Raw genomic sequence first — 19,485 nt, 5'->3', positions numbered from 1 at the left:
TTGATGCTACTTTAAATAAAAGCCAATCTGTACAAATTGAACAAATTTCACCAAACAGCGAGGGGAGAGTTATGCCGACTAACTCGCCTCACGTGTCAGTACCTGCATCTCCCGCCCGGGAGGTGCGTGATATTGTGACGCCTAGTACATCTGGGCGGCCATTACAGATAACATTACAAGATATGGCTACTGTTATGACTGAAGTTTTGGCTAAATTACCAGAACTAAGGGGCAAGCGTGATCACTCTGGGGTGAGAACAGAGTGCGCTGATAATACTAGAGCCATGTCTGATACTGCGTCACAGCTTGCAGAGCATGAGGACGGAGAGCTTCATTCTGTGGGTGACGGTTCTGATCCAAACAGATTGGATTCAGATATTTCAAATTTTAAATTTAAATTGGGAGGTTTTAGCTGCTCTTAATGATTGTAACACTGTTGCAATACCAGAGAAATTGTGTAGGTTGGATAAATACTTTGCGGTACCGGCGAGTACTGACGTTTTTCCTATACCTAAGAGACTAACGGAAATTGTTACTAAGGAGTGGGATAGACCCGGTGTGCCGTTCTCACCCCCTCCAATATTTAGAAAGATGTTTCCAATAGACGCCACCACACGGGACTTATGGCAGACGGTCCCTAAGGTGGAGGGAGCAGTTTCTACCTTAGCTAAGCGTACCACTATCCCGGTGGAGGATAGCTGTGCTTTTTCAGATCCAATGGATAAAAAATTAGAGGGTTACCTTAAGAAAATGTTTGTTCAACAAGGTTTTATATTACAACCCCTTGCATGCATCGCGCCGATTACGGCTGCGGCAGCATTTTGGATGGAGTCTCTGGAAGAGAACCTTAGTTCAGCTACGCTGGACGACATTACGGACAGGCTTAGAGTCCTTAAACTAGCTAATTCATTCATTTCGGAGGCCGTAGTACATTTAACCAAACTTACGGCTAAGAACTCAGGATTCGCCATTCAGGCACGTAGGGCGCTGTGGCTAAAATCCTGGTCAGCTGATGTAACTTCTAAGTCCAAATTACTTAATATACCTTTCAAAGGGCAAACTTTATTTGGGCCCGGTTTGAAAGAAATTATCGCTGACATTACAGGAGGTAAGGGCCACGCCCTGCCCCAAGACAAAGCCAAAGCTAGGGCTAGACAGTCTAATTTTCGTCCCTTTCGGAATTTCAAAGCAGGAGCAGCACCAACTTCCACTGCTCCAAAACAGGAAGGAGCCGTTGCTCGTTACAGACAAGGCTGGAAGCCTAACCAGTCCTGGAACAAGGGCAAGCAGGCCAGGAAACCTGCTGCTGCCCCTAAGACAACATGAATCGAGGGCCCCCGATCCGGGACCGGATCTAGTGGGGGGCAGACTCTCTCTCTTCGCCCAGGCTTGGGCAAGAGACGTTCAGGATCCCTGGGCGTTAGAGATCATATCTCAGGGATACCTTCTAGACTTCAAATTCTCTCCCCCAAGAGGGAGATTTCATCTGTCAAGGTTGTCAACAAACCAGATAAAGAAAGAAGCGTTTCTACGCTGTGTACAAGATCTGTTATTAATGGGAGTGATCCATCCGGTTCCGCGGTCGGAACAAGGACAAGGGTTTTACTCAAACCTGTTTGTGGTTCCCAAAAAAGAGGGAACTTTCAGGCCAATCTTGGATTTAAAGATCCTAAACAAATTCCTAAGAGTTCCATCGTTCAAAATGGAAACTATTCGGACAATCTTACCCATGATCCAAAAGGGTCAGTACATGACTACAGTGGATTTAAAGGATGCTTACCTTCACATACCGATTCACAAAGATCATTACCGGTATCTAAGGTTTGCCTTCTTAGACAGGCATTACCAGTTTGTAGCTCTTCCATTCGGATTGGCTACGGCTCCAAGAATCTTCACAAAGGTTCTGGGTGCCCTTCTGGCGGTACTAAGACCGCGAGGAATTTCGGTAGCTCCGTACCTAGACGACATTCTGATACAAGCTTCAAGCTTTCAAACTGCCAAATCTCATACAGAGTTAGTTCTGACATTTCTAAGGTCGCATGGATGGAAAGTGAACGAAAAGAAGAGTTCTCTCTTTCCTCTCACAAGAGTCCCATTCTTGGGGACTCTGATAGATTCTGTAGAAATGAAGATTTATCTGACAGAAGACAGATTAACAAAGCTTCTAAATGCATGCCGTGTCCTTCATTCCATTCAACTCCCGTCAGTAGCTCAATGCATGGAGGTGATCGGCTTAATGGTAGCAGCAATGGACATAGTACCCTTTGCACGTCTACATCTCAGACCGCTGCAATTGTGCATGCTGAGTCAGTGGAATGGGGATTACTCAGACTTGTCCCCTACTCTGAATCTGGATCAAGAGACCAGAAACTCTCTTCTATGGTGGCTTTCTCGGCCACATCTGTCCAGGGGGATGCCATTCAGCAGGCCGGACTGGACAATTGTAACAACAGACGCCAGCCTACTAGGTTGGGGCGCTGTCTGGAATTCTCTGAAGGCTCAGGGACAATGGAATCAGGAGGAAAGTCTCCTACCAATAAACATTCTGGAATTGAGAGCAGTTCTCAATGCCCTTCTGGCTTGGCCCCAGTTAAGAACTCGGGGGTTCATCAGGTTTCAGTCGGACAACATCACGACTGTAGCTTACATCAACCATCAAGGAGGGACAAGAAGCTCCCTAGCAATGATGGAAGTATCAAAGATAATTCGCTGGGCAGAGTCTCACTCTTGCCACCTGTCAGCAATCCACATCCCGGGAGTGGAGAACTGGGAGGCGGATTTCTTGAGTCGCCAGACTTTTCATCCGGGGGAGTGGGAACTTCATCCGGAGGTCTTTGCCCAAATACTTCGACGTTGGGGCAAACCAGAGATAGATCTCATGGCGTCTCGCCAGAACGCCAAACTTCCTCGCTACGGGTCCAGATCCAGGGATCCGGGAGCGGTTCTGATAGATGCTTTGACAGCACCTTGGAACTTCGGGATGGCTTATGTGTTTCCACCCTTCCCGCTGCTTCCTCGATTGATTGCCAAAATCAAACAGGAGAGAGCATCAGTGATTCTAATAGCGCCTGCGTGGCCACGCAGGACTTGGTATGCAGATCTAGTGGACATGTCATCCTGTCCGCCTTGGTCTCTACCTCTAAGACAGGACCTCCTGATACAGGGTCCATTCAAACATCAAAATCTAACTTCTCTGAAGCTGACTGCTTGGAAATTGAACGCTTGATTTTATCAAAACGTGGTTTTTCTGAGTCGGTTATTGATACCCTGATACAGGCTAGGAAGCCTGTTACCAGAAGAATTTACCATAAGATATGGCGCAAATACCTATACTGGTGCGAATCCAAAGGTTACTCCTGGAGTAAGGTTAGGATTCCTAGGATATTGTCCTTTCTACAAGAAGGTTTAGAAAAGGGTTTATCGGCTAGTTCATTAAAGGGACAGATCTCAGCTCTGTCCATCTTGTTGCACAGGCGTCTATCAGAAAATCCAGACGTCCAGGCCTTTTGTCAGGCTTTAGCTAGAATCAAGCCTGTGTTTAAAACTGTTGCTCCGCCATGGAGTTTAAATCTTGTTCTTAACGTTCTACAAGGAGTTCCGTTTGAACCCCTTCATTCCATTGATATAAAGTTGTTATCTTGGAAAGTGTTATTTTTAATGGCTATTTCTTCGGCTCGGAGAGTCTCTGAGTTATCAGCTTTACATTGTGATTCTCCTTATTTGATTTTTCATTCAGATAAGGTAGTTCTGCGTACTAAACCTGGGTTCTTACCTAAGGTAGTCACTAACAGGAACATCAATCAAGAGATCGTGGTTCCTTCTCTGTGCCCGAATCCTTCTTCAAAGAAGGAACGTCTTCTACACAATTTAGATGTAGTTCGTGCCCTCAAGTTCTACTTGCAGGCAACTAAGGATTTTCGACAAACGTCTTCCCTGTTTGTCGTGTACTCTGGTCAGAGGAGAGGTCATAAGGCTTCGGCTACCTCTCTCTCCTTCTGGCTTCGTAGCATAATTCGTTTAGCCTATGAGACTGCTGGACAGCAGCCTCCTGAAAGAATTACAGCTCATTCTACTAGAGCTGTGGCTTCCACTTGGGCCTTTAAGAATGAGGCCTCTGTTGAACAGATTTGCAAGGCTGCAACTTGGTCTTCGCTTCATACTTTTTCCAAATTTTACAAATTTGACACTTTTGCTTCTTCGGAGGCTATTTTTGGGAGAAAGGTTCTTCAGGCAGTGGTTCCTTCTGTATAATGAGCCTGCCTATCCCTCCCGTCATCCGTGTACTTTTGCTTTGGTATTGGTATCCCAGAAGTAATGATGACCCGTGGACTGATCACACATAACAGAAGAAAACATAATTTATGCTTACCTGATAAATTCCTTTCTTCTGTTGTGTGATCAGTCCACGGCCCGCCCTGTTTTTTAAGGCAGGTAGATATTTTTTAAATTATACTCCAGTCACCACTTCACCCTTGGTTTCTCCTTTCTCGTTGATTCTTGGTCGAATGACTGGGAGTGACGTAGAGGGGAGGAGCTATATGCAGCTCTGCTGGGTGAATCCTCTTGCATTTCCTGTTGGGGAGGAGTTATATCCCAGAAGTAATGATGACCCGTGGACTGATCACACAACAGAAGAAAGGAATTTATCAGGTAAGCATAAATTATGTTTTTTCTTACCTTAAAGTTTGACTTTTTCCCTGTGGGCTGTTAGGCTCGCGGGGGCTGAAAATGCTTCATTTTATTGCGTCATTTTTGGCGCTGACTTTTTTGGCGCAAAAATTCTATTTCCGTTTCCGGCGTCATACGTGTCGCCGGAAGTTGCGTCACTTTTTGACGTTATTTTGCGCCAAAAATGTCGGCGTTCCGGATGTGGCGTCATTTTTGGCGCCAAAAAGCATTTAGGCGCCAAATAATGTGGGCGTCTTATTTGGCGCGAAAAAATATGGGCGTCACTCTTGTCTCCACATTATTTAAGTCTCATTTTTTATTGCTTCTGGTTGCTAGAAGCTTGTTCTTTGGCATTTTTTCCCATTCCTGAAACTGTCATTTAAGGAATTTGATCAATTTTGCTTTATATATATGTTGTTTTTTCTCTTACATATTGCAAGATGTCTCACGTTGCATCTGAGTCAGGAGATACTACAGGAAAATCGCTGTCAAGTGCTGAATCTACCAAAGCTAAGTGTATCTGCTGTAAACTTTTGGTAGCTATTCCTCCAGCTGTTGTTTGTATTGATTGTCATGACAAACTTGTTAAAGCAGATAATATTTCCTTTAGTAAAGTACCATTGCCTGTTGCAGTTCCTTCAACATCTAAGGTGCAGAATGTTCCTGATAATATAAGAGATTTTGTTTCTGAATCCATAAAGAAGGCTATGTCTGTTATTTCTCCTTCTAGTAAACATAAAAAATCTTTTAAAACTTCTCTCCCTACAGATGAATTTTTAACTGAACATCATCATTCTGATTCTGATGATTCCTCTGGTTCAGAGGATTCTGTCTCAGAGGTTGATGCTGATAAATCTTCATATTTATTTAAAATGGAATTTATTCGTTCTTTACTTAAAGAAGTCCTAATTGCTTTAGAAATAGAGGATTCTGGTCCTCTTGATACTAAATCTAAACGTTTAAATAAGGTTTTTAAAACTCCTGTAGTTATTCCAGAAGTTTTTCCTGTCCCTGATGCTATTTCTGCAGTAATTTCCAAAGAATGGGATAATTTGGGTAATTCATTTACTCCTTCTAAACGTTTTAAGCAATTATATCCTGTGCCGCCTGACAGATTAGAATTTTGGGACAAGATCCCTAAAGTTGATGGGGCTATTTCTACCCTTGCTAAACGTACTACTATTCCTACGTCAGATGGTACTTCGTTTAAGGATCCTCTAGATAGGAAAATGGAGTCCTTTCTAAGAAAAGCTTATCTGTGTTCAGGTAATCTTCTTAGACCTGCTATATCTTTGGCTGATGTTGCTGCAGCTTCAACTTTTTGGTTGGAAAGTTTAGCGCAACAAGTAACACATCGTGATTCTCATGATATTATTATTCTTCTTCAACATGCTAATAATTTTATCTGTGATGCCATTTTTGATATTATCAGAGTTGATGTCAGGTTTATGTCTCTAGCTATTTTAGCTAGAAGAGCTTTATGGCTTAAAACTTGGAATGCTGATATGGCTTCTAAATCAACTTTACTTTCCATTTCTTTCCAGGGTAACAAATTATTTGGTTCTCAGTTGGATTCCATTATTTCAACTGTTACTGGTGGGAAAGGAACTTTTTTACCACAGGATAAAAAATCTAAAGGTAAAAACAGGGCTAATAATCGTTTTCGTTCCTTTCGTTTCAACAAAGAACAAAAGCCTGATCCTTCATCCTCAGGAGCAGTTTCAGTTTGGAGACCATCTCCAGTCTGGAATAAATCCAAGCCAGCTAGAAAGGCAAAGCCTGCTTCTAAGTCCACATGAAGGTGCGGCCCTCATTCCAGCTCAGCTGGTAGGGGGCAGGTTACGTTTTTTCAAGGAAATTTGGATCAATTCTGTTCACAATCTTTGGATTCAGAGCATTGTTTCAGAAGGGTACAGAATTTGTTTCAAGTTGAGACCTCCTGCAAAGAGATTTTTTCTTTCCCGTGTCCCAGTAAATCCAGTAAAAGCTCAAGCATTTCTGAAATGTGTTTCAGATCTAGAGTTGACTGGAGTAATTATGCCAGTTCCAGTTCCGGAACAGGGGATGGGGTTTTATTCAAATCTCTTCATTGTACCAAAGAAGGAGAATTCTTTCAGACCAGTTCTGGATCTAAAAATATTGAATCGTTATGTAAGGATACCTACGTTCAGGATGGTAACTGTAAGGACTATCTTACCTTTTGTTCAGCAAGGGAATTATATGTCCACAATAGATTTACAGGATGCATATCTGCATATTCCGATTCATCCAGATCACTATCAGTTTCTGAGATTCTCTTTCCTAGACAAGCATTACCAGTTTGTGGCTCTGCCGTTTGGCCTAGCAACAGCTCCAAGAATTTTTACAAAGGTTCTCGGTGCCCTGCTGTTTGTAATCAGAGAACAGGGTATTGTGGTATTTCCTTATTTGGACGATATCTTGGTACTTGCTCAGTCTTTACATTTAGCAGAATCTCATACGAATCGACTTGTGTTGTTTCTTCAAGATCATGGTTGGAGGATCAATTTACCAAAAAGTTCTTTGATTCCTCAGACAAGGGTAACCTTTCTGGGTTTCCAGATGGATTCAGTGTCCATGACTCTGTCTTTAACAGACAAGAGACGTTTAAAATTGATTACAGCTTGTCGAAACCTTCAGTCACAATCATTCCCTTCGGTAGCCTTATGCATGGAAATTCTAGGTCTTATGACTGCTGCATCGGACGCGATCCCCTTTGCTCGTTTTCACATGCGACCTCTTCAGCTCTGTATGCTGAAGCAATGGTGCAAGGATTACACGAAGATATCTCAATTAATATCTTTAAAACCGATTGTTCGACACTCTCTAACATGGTGGACAGATCACCATCGTTTAATTCAGGGGGCTTCTTTTGTGCTTCCGACCTGGACTGTAATTTCAACAGATGCAAGTCTCACAGGTTGGGGAGCTGTGTGGGGATCTCTGACGGCACAAGGAGTTTGGGAATCTCAGGAGGTGAGATTACCGATCAATATTTTGGAACTCCGTGCAATTTTCAGAGCTCTTCAGTTTTGGCCTCTTCTGAAGAGAGAATCGTTCATTTGTTTTCAGACAGACAATGTCACAACTGTGGCATACATCAATCATCAAGGAGGGACTCGCAGTCCTCTGGCTATGAAAGAAGTATCTCGAATTTTGGTTTGGGCGGAATCCAGCTCCTGTCTAATCTCTGCGGTTCATATTCCAGGTGTAGACAATTGGGAAGCGGATTATCTCAGTCGCCAAACGTTGCATCCGGGCGAATGGTCTCTTCACCCAGAGGTATTTCTTCAGATTGTTCAAATGTGGGAACTTCCAGAAATAGATCTGATGGCGTCCCATCTAAACAAGAAACTTCCCAGGTATCTGTCCAGATCCCGGGATCCTCAGGCGGAGGCAGTGGATGCATTATCACTTCCTTGGAAGTATCATCCTGCCTATATCTTTCCGCCTCTAGTTCTTCTTCCAAGAGTAATCTCCAAGATTCTGAAGGAATGCTCGTTTGTTCTGCTGGTAGCTCCGGCATGGCCTCACAGGTTTTGGTATGCGGATCTTGTCCGGATGGCCTCTTGCCAACCGTGGACTCTTCCGTTAAGACCAGACCTTCTGTCACAAGGTCCTTTTTTCCATCAGGATCTGAAATCCTTAAATTTAAAGGTATGGAGATTGAACGCTTGATTCTTGGTCAAAGAGGTTTCTCTGACTCTGTGATTAATACTATGTTACAGGCTCGTAAATCTGTATCTCGAGAGATATATTATAGAGTCTGGAAGACTTATATTTCTTGGTGTCTTTCTCATCATTTTTCCTGGCATTCTTTTAGAATACCGAGAATTTTACAGTTCCTTCAGGATGGTTTAGATAAGGGTTTGTCCGCAAGTTCTTTGAAAGGACAAATCTCTGCTCTTTCTGTTCTTTTTCACAGAAAGATTGCTATTCTTCCTGATATTCATTGTTTTGTACAAGCTTTGGTTCGTATAAAACCTGTCATTAAGTCAATTTCTCCTCCTTGGAGTTTGAATTTGGTTCTGGGAGCTCTTCAAGCTCCTCCGTTTGAACCTATGCATTCATTGGACATTAAATTACTTTCTTGGAAAGTTTTGTTCCTTTTGGCCATCTCTTCTGCCAGAAGAGTTTCTGAATTATCTGCTCTTTCTTGTGAGTCTCCTTTTCTGATTTTTCATCAGGATAAGGCGGTGTTGCGAACTTCTTTTGAATTTTTACCTAAAGTTGTGAATTCCAACAACATTAGTAGAGAAATTGTGGTTCCTTCATTATGTCCTAATCCTAAGAATTCTAAGGAGAAATCGTTGCATTCTTTAGATGTTGTTAGAGCTTTGAAATATTATGTTGAAGCTACGAAATCTTTTCGTAAGACTTCTAGTCTATTTGTTATCTTTTCCGGTTCTAGAAAAGGCCAGAAAGCTTCTGCCATTTCTTTGGCATCTTGGTTGAAATCTTTAATTCATCTTGCCTATGTTGAGTCGGGTAAAACTCCGCCTCAGAGAATTACAGCTCATTCTACTAGGTCAGTTTCTACTTCCTGGGCGTTTAGGAATGAAGCTTCGGTTGACCAGATTTGCAAAGCAGCTACTTGGTCCTCTTTGCATACTTTTACTAAATTCTACCATTTTGATGTATTTTCTTCTTCTGAAGCAGTTTTTGGTAGAAAAGTACTTCAGGCAGCGGTTTCAGTTTGAATCTTCTGCTTATGTTTTTCGTTAAACTTTATTTTGGGTGTGGATTATTTTCAGCAGGAATTGGCTGTCTTTATTTTATCCCTCCCTCTCTAGTGACTCTTGTGTGGAAAGATCCACTTCTTGGGTAGTCATTATCCCATACGTCACTAGCTCATGGACTCTTGCTAATTACATGAAAGAAAACATAATTTATGTAAGAACTTACCTGATAAATTCATTTCTTTCATATTAGCAAGAGTCCATGAGGCCCGCCCTTTTTTTGTGGTGGTTATGATTTTGTATAAAGCACAATTATTCCAATTCCTTATTTTATATGCTTTCGCACTTTTTTTCTTATCACCCCACTTCTTGGCTATTCGTTAAACTGAATTGTGGGTGTGGTGAGGGGTGTATTTATAGGCATTTGAGGTTTGGGAAACTTTGCCCCTCCTGGTAGGAATGTATATCCCATACGTCACTAGCTCATGGACTCTTGCTAATATGAAAGAAATGAATTTATCAGGTAAGTTCTTACATAAATTATGTTTTTCATTGAAAACCATTGGCCACATTTTTCTAAAGGATTGTTGCTGATCCCTTAGTTATATACAAGGAATGATCCCATAGTTATATACAAGGAATGATCCCATAGTTATATACAAGCAATGATCCCATAGTTATATACAAAGAATGATCCCATACTTCTATACAAGCAATGATCCCATAGTTATATACAAGCAATGATCCTATAGTTATATACAAACAATGATCTCATAGTTATATACAAACAATGATCTCATAGTTATATACAAACAATGATCTCATAGCTATATACAAGCAATGATCCCATAGTTATACACAAGCAATGATCCTATAGTTATATACAAACAATGATCCTATAGTTATATACAAACAATGATCTCATAGCTATATACAAGCAATGATCCCATAGTTATATACAAGCAATGATCCCATAGTTATATACAAGCAATGATCCTATAGTTATATACAAGCAATGATCCCATAGTTATATACAAGCAATGATCCTATAGTTATATACAAGCAATGATCCCATAGTTATATACAAACAATGATCTCATAGTTATATACAAGCAATGATCCCATAGTTATATACAAGCAATGATCCCATAGTTATATACAAGCAATGATCCTATAGTTATATACAAGCAATGATCCTATAGTTATATACAAGCAATGATCTCATAGTTATATACAAGCAATGATATCATAGTTATATACAAGCAATGATCTCATAGTTATATAAAAGCAATGATCCCATAGTTATATACAAGCAATGATCTCATAGTTATATACAAGCAATGATCTCATAGTTATATACAAGCAATGATCCCATAGTTATATACAAGCAATGATATCATAGTTATATACAAGCAATGATCCCATAGTTATATACAAGCAATGATCCCATAGTTATATACAAGCAATGATCCCATAGTTATATACAAGCAATGATCTCATAGTTATATACAAGCAATGATCTCATAGTTATATACAAGCAATGATCTCATAGTTATATACAAGCAATGATCCCATAGTTATATACAAGCAATGATCCCATAGTTATATACAAGCAATGATCTCATAGTTATATACAAGCAATGATCTCATAGTTATATACAAGCAATGATCTCATAGTTATATACAAGCAATGATCCCATAGTTATATACAAGCAATGATCTCATAGTTAAATACAAGCAATGATCCCATAGTTATATACAAGCAATGATCTCATAGTTATATACAAGCAATGATCCCATAGTTATATACAAGCAATGATCCCATAGTTATATACAAGCAATGATCCTATAGTTATATACAAGCAATGATCTCATAGTTATATACAAGCAATGATCTCATAGTTATATACAAGCAATGATCTCATAGTTATATACAAGCAATGATCTCATAGTTATATACAAGCAATGATCCCATAGTTATATACAAGCAATGATCCTATAGTTATATACAAGCAATGATCTCATAGTTATATACAAGCAATGATCTCATAGGATCATGCAATGATCCTATAGTTATATACAAGCAATGATCTCATAGTTATATACAAGCAATGATCCCATAGTTATATACAAGCAATGATCCTATAGTTATATACAAGCAATGATCCTATAGTTATATACAAGCAATGATCTCATAGTTATATACAAGCAATGATCCCATAGTTATATACAAGCAATGATCCTATAGTTATATACAAGCAATGATCCCATAGTTATATACAAGCAATGATCCTATAGTTATATACAAGCAATGATCCCATAGTTATATACAAGCAATGATCCTATAGTTATATACAAGCAATGATCCCATAGTTATATACAAGCAATGATCCTATAGTTATATACAAGCAATGATCTCATAGTTATATACAAGCAATGATCTCATAGTTATATACAAGCAATGATATCATAGTTATATACAAGCAATGATCCCATAGTTATATACAAGCAATGATCCCATAGTTATATACAAGCAATGATCCTATAGTTATATACAAAGCAATGATCTCATACTTATATACAAGCAATGATCTCATAGTTATATACAAGCAATGATATCATAGTTATATACAAGCAATGATCCCATAGTTATATACAAGCAATGATCCTATAGTTATATACAAAGCAATGATCACATAGTTATATACAAGCAATGATCTCATAGTTATATACAAGCAATGATCCCATAGTTATATACAAGCAATGATCTCATAGTTATATACAAGCAATGATCTCATAGTTATATACAAGCAATGATCCCATAGTTATATACAAGCAATGATCCTATAGTTATATACAAGCAATGATCCCATAGTTATATACAAGCAATGATCCTATAGTTATATACAAGCAATGATCCTATAGTTATATACAAGCAATGATCCCATAGTTATATACAAGCAATGATCCCATAGTTATATACAAGCAATGATCCCATAGTTATATACAAGCAATGATCTCATAGTTATATACAAGCAATGATCCTATAGTTATATACAAACAATGATCTCATACTTATATACAAACAATGATCTCATAGCTATATACAAGCAATGATCCCATAGTTATATACAAGCAATGATCCCATAGTTATATACAAGCAATGATCTCATAGTTATATACAAGCAATGATATCATAGTTATATACAAGCAATGATCTCATAGTTATATACAAGCAATGATCCCATAGTTATATACAAGCAATGATCCCATAGTTATATACAAGCAATGATCTCATAGTTATATACAAGCAATGATCCCATAGTTATATACAAGCAATGATCTCATAGTTATATACAAGCAATGATCCCATAGTTATATACAAGCAATGATCCCATAGTTATATACAAGCAATGATCTCATAGTTATATACAAGCAATGATCTCATAGTTATATACAAGCAATGATCTCATAGTTATATACAAGCAATGATCCCATAGTTATATACAAGCAATGATCTCATAGTTAAATACAAGCAATGATCCCATAGTTATATACAAGCAATGATCTCATAGTTATATACAAGCAATGATCCCATAGTTATATACAAGCAATGATCCCATAGTTATATACAAGCAATGATCCTATAGTTATATACAAGCAATGATCTCATAGTTATATACAAGCAATGATCTCATAGTTATATACAAGCAATGATCTCATAGTTATATACAAGCAATGATCTCATAGTTATATACAAGCAATGATCCCATAGTTATATACAAGCAATGATCCTATAGTTATATACAAGCAATGATCTCATAGTTATATACAAGCAATGATCTCATAGGATCATGCAATGATCCTATAGTTATATACAAGCAATGATCTCATAGTTATATACAAGCAATGATCCCATAGTTATATACAAGCAATGATCCTATAGTTATATACAAGCAATGATCCTATAGTTATATACAAGCAATGATCTCATAGTTATATACAAGCAATGATCCCATAGTTATATACAAGCAATGATCCTATAGTTATATACAAGCAATGATCCCATAGTTATATACAAGCAATGATCCTATAGTTATATACAAGCAATGATCCCATAGTTATATACAAGCAATGATCCTATAGTTATATACAAGCAATGATCCCATAGTTATATACAAGCAATGATCCTATAGTTATATACAAGCAATGATCTCATAGTTATATACAAGCAATGATCTCATAGTTATATACAAGCAATGATATCATAGTTATATACAAGCAATGATCCCATAGTTATATACAAGCAATGATCCCATAGTTATATACAAGCAATGATCCTATAGTTATATACAAAGCAATGATCTCATACTTATATACAAGCAATGATCTCATAGTTATATACAAGCAATGATATCATAGTTATATACAAGCAATGATCCCATAGTTATATACAAGCAATGATCCTATAGTTATATACAAAGCAATGATCACATAGTTATATACAAGCAATGATCTCATAGTTATATACAAGCAATGATCCCATAGTTATATACAAGCAATGATCTCATAGTTATATACAAGCAATGATCTCATAGTTATATACAAGCAATGATCCCATAGTTATATACAAGCAATGATCCTATAGTTATATACAAGCAATGATCCCATAGTTATATACAAGCAATGATCCTATAGTTATATACAAGCAATGATCCTATAGTTATATACAAGCAATGATCCCATAGTTATATACAAGCAATGATCCCATAGTTATATACAAGCAATGATCCCATAGTTATATACAAGCAATGATCTCATAGTTATATACAAGCAATGATCCTATAGTTATATACAAACAATGATCTCATACTTATATACAAACAATGATCTCATAGCTATATACAAGCAATGATCCCATAGTTATATACAAGCAATGATCCCATAGTTATATACAAGCAATGATCTCATAGTTATATACAAGCAATGATATCATAGTTATATACAAGCAATGATCTCATAGTTATATACAAGCAATGATCTCATAGTTATATACAAGCAATGATCCCATAGTTATATACAAGCAATGATCTCATAGTTATATACAAGCAATGATCCCATAGTTATATACAAGCAATGATCCCATAGTTATATACAAGCAATGATCTCATAGTTATATACAAGCAATGATCCCATAGTTATATACAAGCAATGATCCATAGTTATATACAAGCAATGATCTCATAGTTATATACAAGCAATGATCTCATAGTTATATACAAGCAATGATCCCATAGTTATATACAAGCAATGATCCCATAGTTATATACAAGCAATGATCTCATAGTTATATACAAGCAATGATCCCATAGTTATATACAAGCAATGATCCCATAGTTATATACAAGCAATGATCCTATAGTTATATACAAGCAATGATCCCATAGTTATATACAAGCAATGATCTCATAGTTATATACAAGCAATGATCCCATAGTTATATACAAAGCAATGATCCTATAGTTATATACAAGCAATGATCCCATAGTTATATACAAGCAATGATCCCATAGTTATATACAAGCAATGATCTCATAGTTATATACAAGCAATGATCTCATAGTTATATACAAGCAATGATCCCATAGTTATATACAAGCAATGATCCTATAGTTATATACAAGCAATGATCCCATAGTTATATACAAGCAATGATCATATAGTTATATACAAGCAATGATCCCATAGTTATATACAAGCAATGATCCCATAGTTATATACAAGCAATGATCTCATAGTTATATACAAGCAATGATCCCATAGTTATATACAAGCAATGATCTCATAGTTATATACAAGCAATGATCACATAGTTATATACAAGCAATGATCCCATAGTTATATACAAGCAATGATCCCATAGTTATATACAAGCAATGATCCCATAGTTATATACAAGCAATGATCCCATAGTTATATACAAGCAATGATCCCATAGTTATATACAAGCAATGATCTCATAGTTATATACAAGCAATGATCCCATAGTTATATACAAGCAATGATCTCATAGTTATATACAAGCAATGATCCTATAGTTATATACAAGCAATGATCCTATAGTTATATACAAGCAATGATCCCATAGTTATATACAAGCAATGATCCCATAGTTATATACAAGCAATGATCCCATAGTTATATACAAGCAATGATCCTATAGTTATATACAAGCAATGATCCTATAGTTATATACAAGCAATGATCTCATAGTTATATACAAGCAATGATCCCATAGTTATATACAAGCAATGATCCCATAGTTATATACAAGCAATGATCTCATAGTTATATACAAGCAATGATCTCATAGTTATATACAAGCAATGATCCCATAGTTATATACAAGCAATGATCTCATAGTTATATACAAGCAATGATCCCATAGTTATATACAAGCAATGATCTCATAGTTATATACAAGCAATGATCCCATAGTTATATACAAGCAATGATCCCATAGTTATATACAAGCAATGATCCCATAGTTATATACAAGCAATGATCCCATAGATATATACAAGCAATGATCCCATAGTTATATACAAGCAATGATCCCATAGTTATATACAAGCAATGATCCCATAGTTATATACAAGCAATGATCCCATAGTTATATACAAGCAATGATCCTATAGTTATATACAAGCAATGATATCATAGTTATATACAAGCAATGATCCTATAGTTATATACAAACAATGATCTCATACTTATATACAAACAATGATCTCATAGTTATATACAAGCAATGATCCCATAGTTATATACAAGCAATGATCCCATAGTTATATACAAGCAATGATCCCATAGTTATATACAAGCAATGATCCTATAGTTATATACAAGCAATGATCTCATAGTTATATACAAGCAATGATCCCATAGTTATATACAAGCAATGATCCCATAGTTATATACAAGCAATGATCCCATAGTTATATACAAGCAATGATCCCATAGTTATATACAAGCAATGATCCTATAGTTATATACAAGCAATGATCCCATAGTTAAATACAAGCAATGATCCCATAGTTATATACAAGCAATGATCCCATAGATATATACAAGCAATGATCTCATAGTTATATACAAGCAATGATCCCATAGTTATATACAAGCAATGATCCCATAGTTATATACAAGCAATGAACCCATAGTTATATACAAGCAATGATCCCATAGTTATATACAAGCAATGATCCCATAGTTATATACAAGCAATGATCCTATAGTTATATACAAGCAATGATCTCATAGTTATATACAAGCAATGATCCTATAGTTATATACAAGCAATGATCTCATAGTTATATACAAGCAATGATCCCATAGTTATATACAAGCAATGATCCTATAGTTATATACAAGCAATGATCCTATAGTTATATACAAGCAATGATCCTATAGTTATATACAAGCAATGATCCTATAGTTATATACAAGCAATGATCCTATAGTTATATACAAGCAATGATCCCATAGTTATATACAAGCAATGATCCTATAGTTATATACAAGCAATGATCTCATAGTTATATACAAGCAATGATCTCATAGTTATATACAAGCAATGATCTCATAGTTATATACAAGCAATGATCTCATAGTTATATACAAGCAATGATCCCATAGTTATATACAAGCAATGATCTCATAGTTATATACAAGCAATGATCTCATAGTTATATACAAGCAATGATCCCATAGTTATATACAAGCAATGATCCCATAGTTATATACAAGCAATGATCTCATAGTTATATACAAGCAATGATCCCATAGTTATATACAAGCAATGATCCTATAGTTATATACAAGCAATGATCCCATAGTTATATACAAGCAATGATCCCATAGTTATATACAAGCAATGATCCCATAGTTATATACAAGCAATGATCCCATAGTTATATACAAGCAATGATCCCATAGTTATATACAAGCAATGATCCCATAGTTATATACAAGCAATGATCCCATAGTTATATACAAGCAATGATCCCATAGTTATATACAAGCAATGATCCCATAGTTATATACAAGCAATGATCCTATAGTTATATACAAGCAATGATCTCATAGTTATATACAAGCAATGATCTCATAGTTATATACAAGCAATGATCTCATAGTTATATACAAGCAATGATCTCATAGTTATATACAAGCAATGATCCCATAGTTATATACAAGCAAAGATCCCATAGTTATATACAAGCAATGATCCCATAGTTATATACAAGCAATGATCTCATAGTTATATACAAGCAATGACCTCATAGTTATATACAAACAATAGCACAATAATAAAATGTTCTAACACGCGTTTTCTTTTTGCACTTTATGTACCTTTAACATCTTCTCTTTCTTTTATTTATTTGTTTTGTAGGAGACTCAGTGATCCTCGTTGTCAATAACCTCGGCGGTCTGTCCTGCCTCGAGCTGCAAATTGTGGCAGATTCTGCTGTGCGTTGCTTGGGTCAGTAAGCATATCCCCTGCATGCTCTTCCTGTTGTTAGCCCATGTGCCGTTGCTTATTAACCCATTGTTTCCTTCCTTGCATCTCACCTTTATTCTCTCTGACTTTGTGCAGAGGGCAAAGGACTGCAGATAGAGCGAGCAATGCTAGGGTCCTTCATGACAGCTTTGGAGATGAGCGGCGTCTCTCTCACTATACTGAAGGCATCAGAGGAGCTGCTGCGGCTCTTTGGTCGGTTCTCTATCAGTATTTGTAACACGTATCTCTGCCATCTCTATGCTGGGTGTTCCTGTTAATTCTTTATCATTAATGTCCTTTAGATAGTGACACCGCTGCCCCAGCTTGGCCACGGTTGTCTTCTCTCCCTGTCACCGGCCAGACACACACCTTTCCATCTGCTCCAGAAACCTCACAACCGGAGGACCTTGAACCAGATGGTGGGTTATTTGTGAGTTATATTGTGCTCTAATTATGGATATGTCATTTAGCTTCAACCTTTATCAAAGTTGTAGTAAAAGTTTATATTTAAAGTCACCTGTGGTAACAAAGCAAACCAATACCCCTATGTATCAGTGTAACCTGTTCATGATATATAGTTTATAATGTTTTATTGATCTTTTAGCTGATATAAATGCATCTTTTGACATTATCGGGTACAAAACTTTGCCACAGTTACTCTCCACATTCACACAGGAATTAATAAATATGAATTGTATTATTTAGGCAACAAACACATTCCCTGTTAATTTACAGCATGTTATGTTGCATTATTAATGGCTGCGGTGAGTAAAAGTCCTATTTTATTGGCAATTTGAGCCCCATGAATTTGACATTAACAGCATCATCTTATGGATTAACGGGTAGATTTAGAGTTTGGCGTTAGCCGTCAAAAGCAGCGTTAAGGGGTCCTAACGCTGCTTTTTACCGCCCGCTGGTATTTAGAGTCAGCCAGGAAAGGGTCTACCGCTCACTTCCTTTCCACGACTCCAGGCTACCGCAGATCCCCTTACGTCAATTGCGTACCCTATCTTTTCTATGGGATTTGCCTAATGCTGGTATTTGGAGTCTTGGAAGAAGTGAGCGGTAGACCCTCTACCGACAAGACTCCTACCGCCAAAAAAAGTCAGTAGTTAAGAGCTTTATGGGCTAACGCAGGAATATAAAGCTCTTAACTACTGTGCTATAAAGTACACTAACACCCATAAACTACCTATGTACCCCTAAACCGAGCCCCCCCCCCACATCGCCAACCCTCTAATAAAAAAATGTAACCCCTAATCTGCCGACCTGACACCGCCACCACCTTCATTATCCCTATGAACCCCTAATCTGCTGCCCCTAACATTGCCGACACCTATATTTATTACCCCCTAATCTGCCCCCCAATGTCGCCGCTACCTATCTACACTTATTAACCCCTAAACCGCCGCACTCCCGCCTCGCAAAAACTATATTAAATTTTATTAACCCCTAATCTGCCCTCCCTAACATCGCCGCCACCTACCTACAATTATTAACCCCTAATCTGCCGCCCCCAACGTCGCCGCTACTATAATAAAGTTATTAACCCCTAAA

At 37.3% G+C, this 19,485-nt stretch overlaps 1 protein-coding gene across 7 annotated transcripts in view; it reads left to right on the top strand.

The window, feature by feature from the left end:
- TKFC (triokinase and FMN cyclase) overlaps positions 1 to 19,485 on the top strand; it is a 97,951-nt gene that overhangs the window by 39,859 nt on the left and 38,607 nt on the right. For all 7 annotated transcript variants that reach the window (XR_008399427.1, XM_053693544.1, XM_053693543.1 and 4 more), the window contains 3 exons: positions 17,821 to 17,910; positions 18,025 to 18,141; positions 18,231 to 18,347. Coding sequence is in view for 6 of the 7 variants with exons in the window: in XM_053693544.1 (XP_053549519.1) it covers positions 17,821 to 17,910; positions 18,025 to 18,141; positions 18,231 to 18,347 (324 nt within the window). In the remaining variant the exon portion in view is untranslated. The remainder of the gene's footprint in view (positions 1 to 17,820; positions 17,911 to 18,024; positions 18,142 to 18,230; positions 18,348 to 19,485) is intronic.

The sequence above is a fragment of the Bombina bombina genome, chromosome 10, assembly GCF_027579735.1.
Source record: "Bombina bombina isolate aBomBom1 chromosome 10, aBomBom1.pri, whole genome shotgun sequence".
Classification (NCBI taxonomy): Eukaryota; Metazoa; Chordata; class Amphibia; order Anura; family Bombinatoridae; genus Bombina; species Bombina bombina.
The sequence above is the reverse complement of the archived record's forward strand: the minus strand, read 5'-3'. Positions and strand labels throughout refer to the sequence as shown.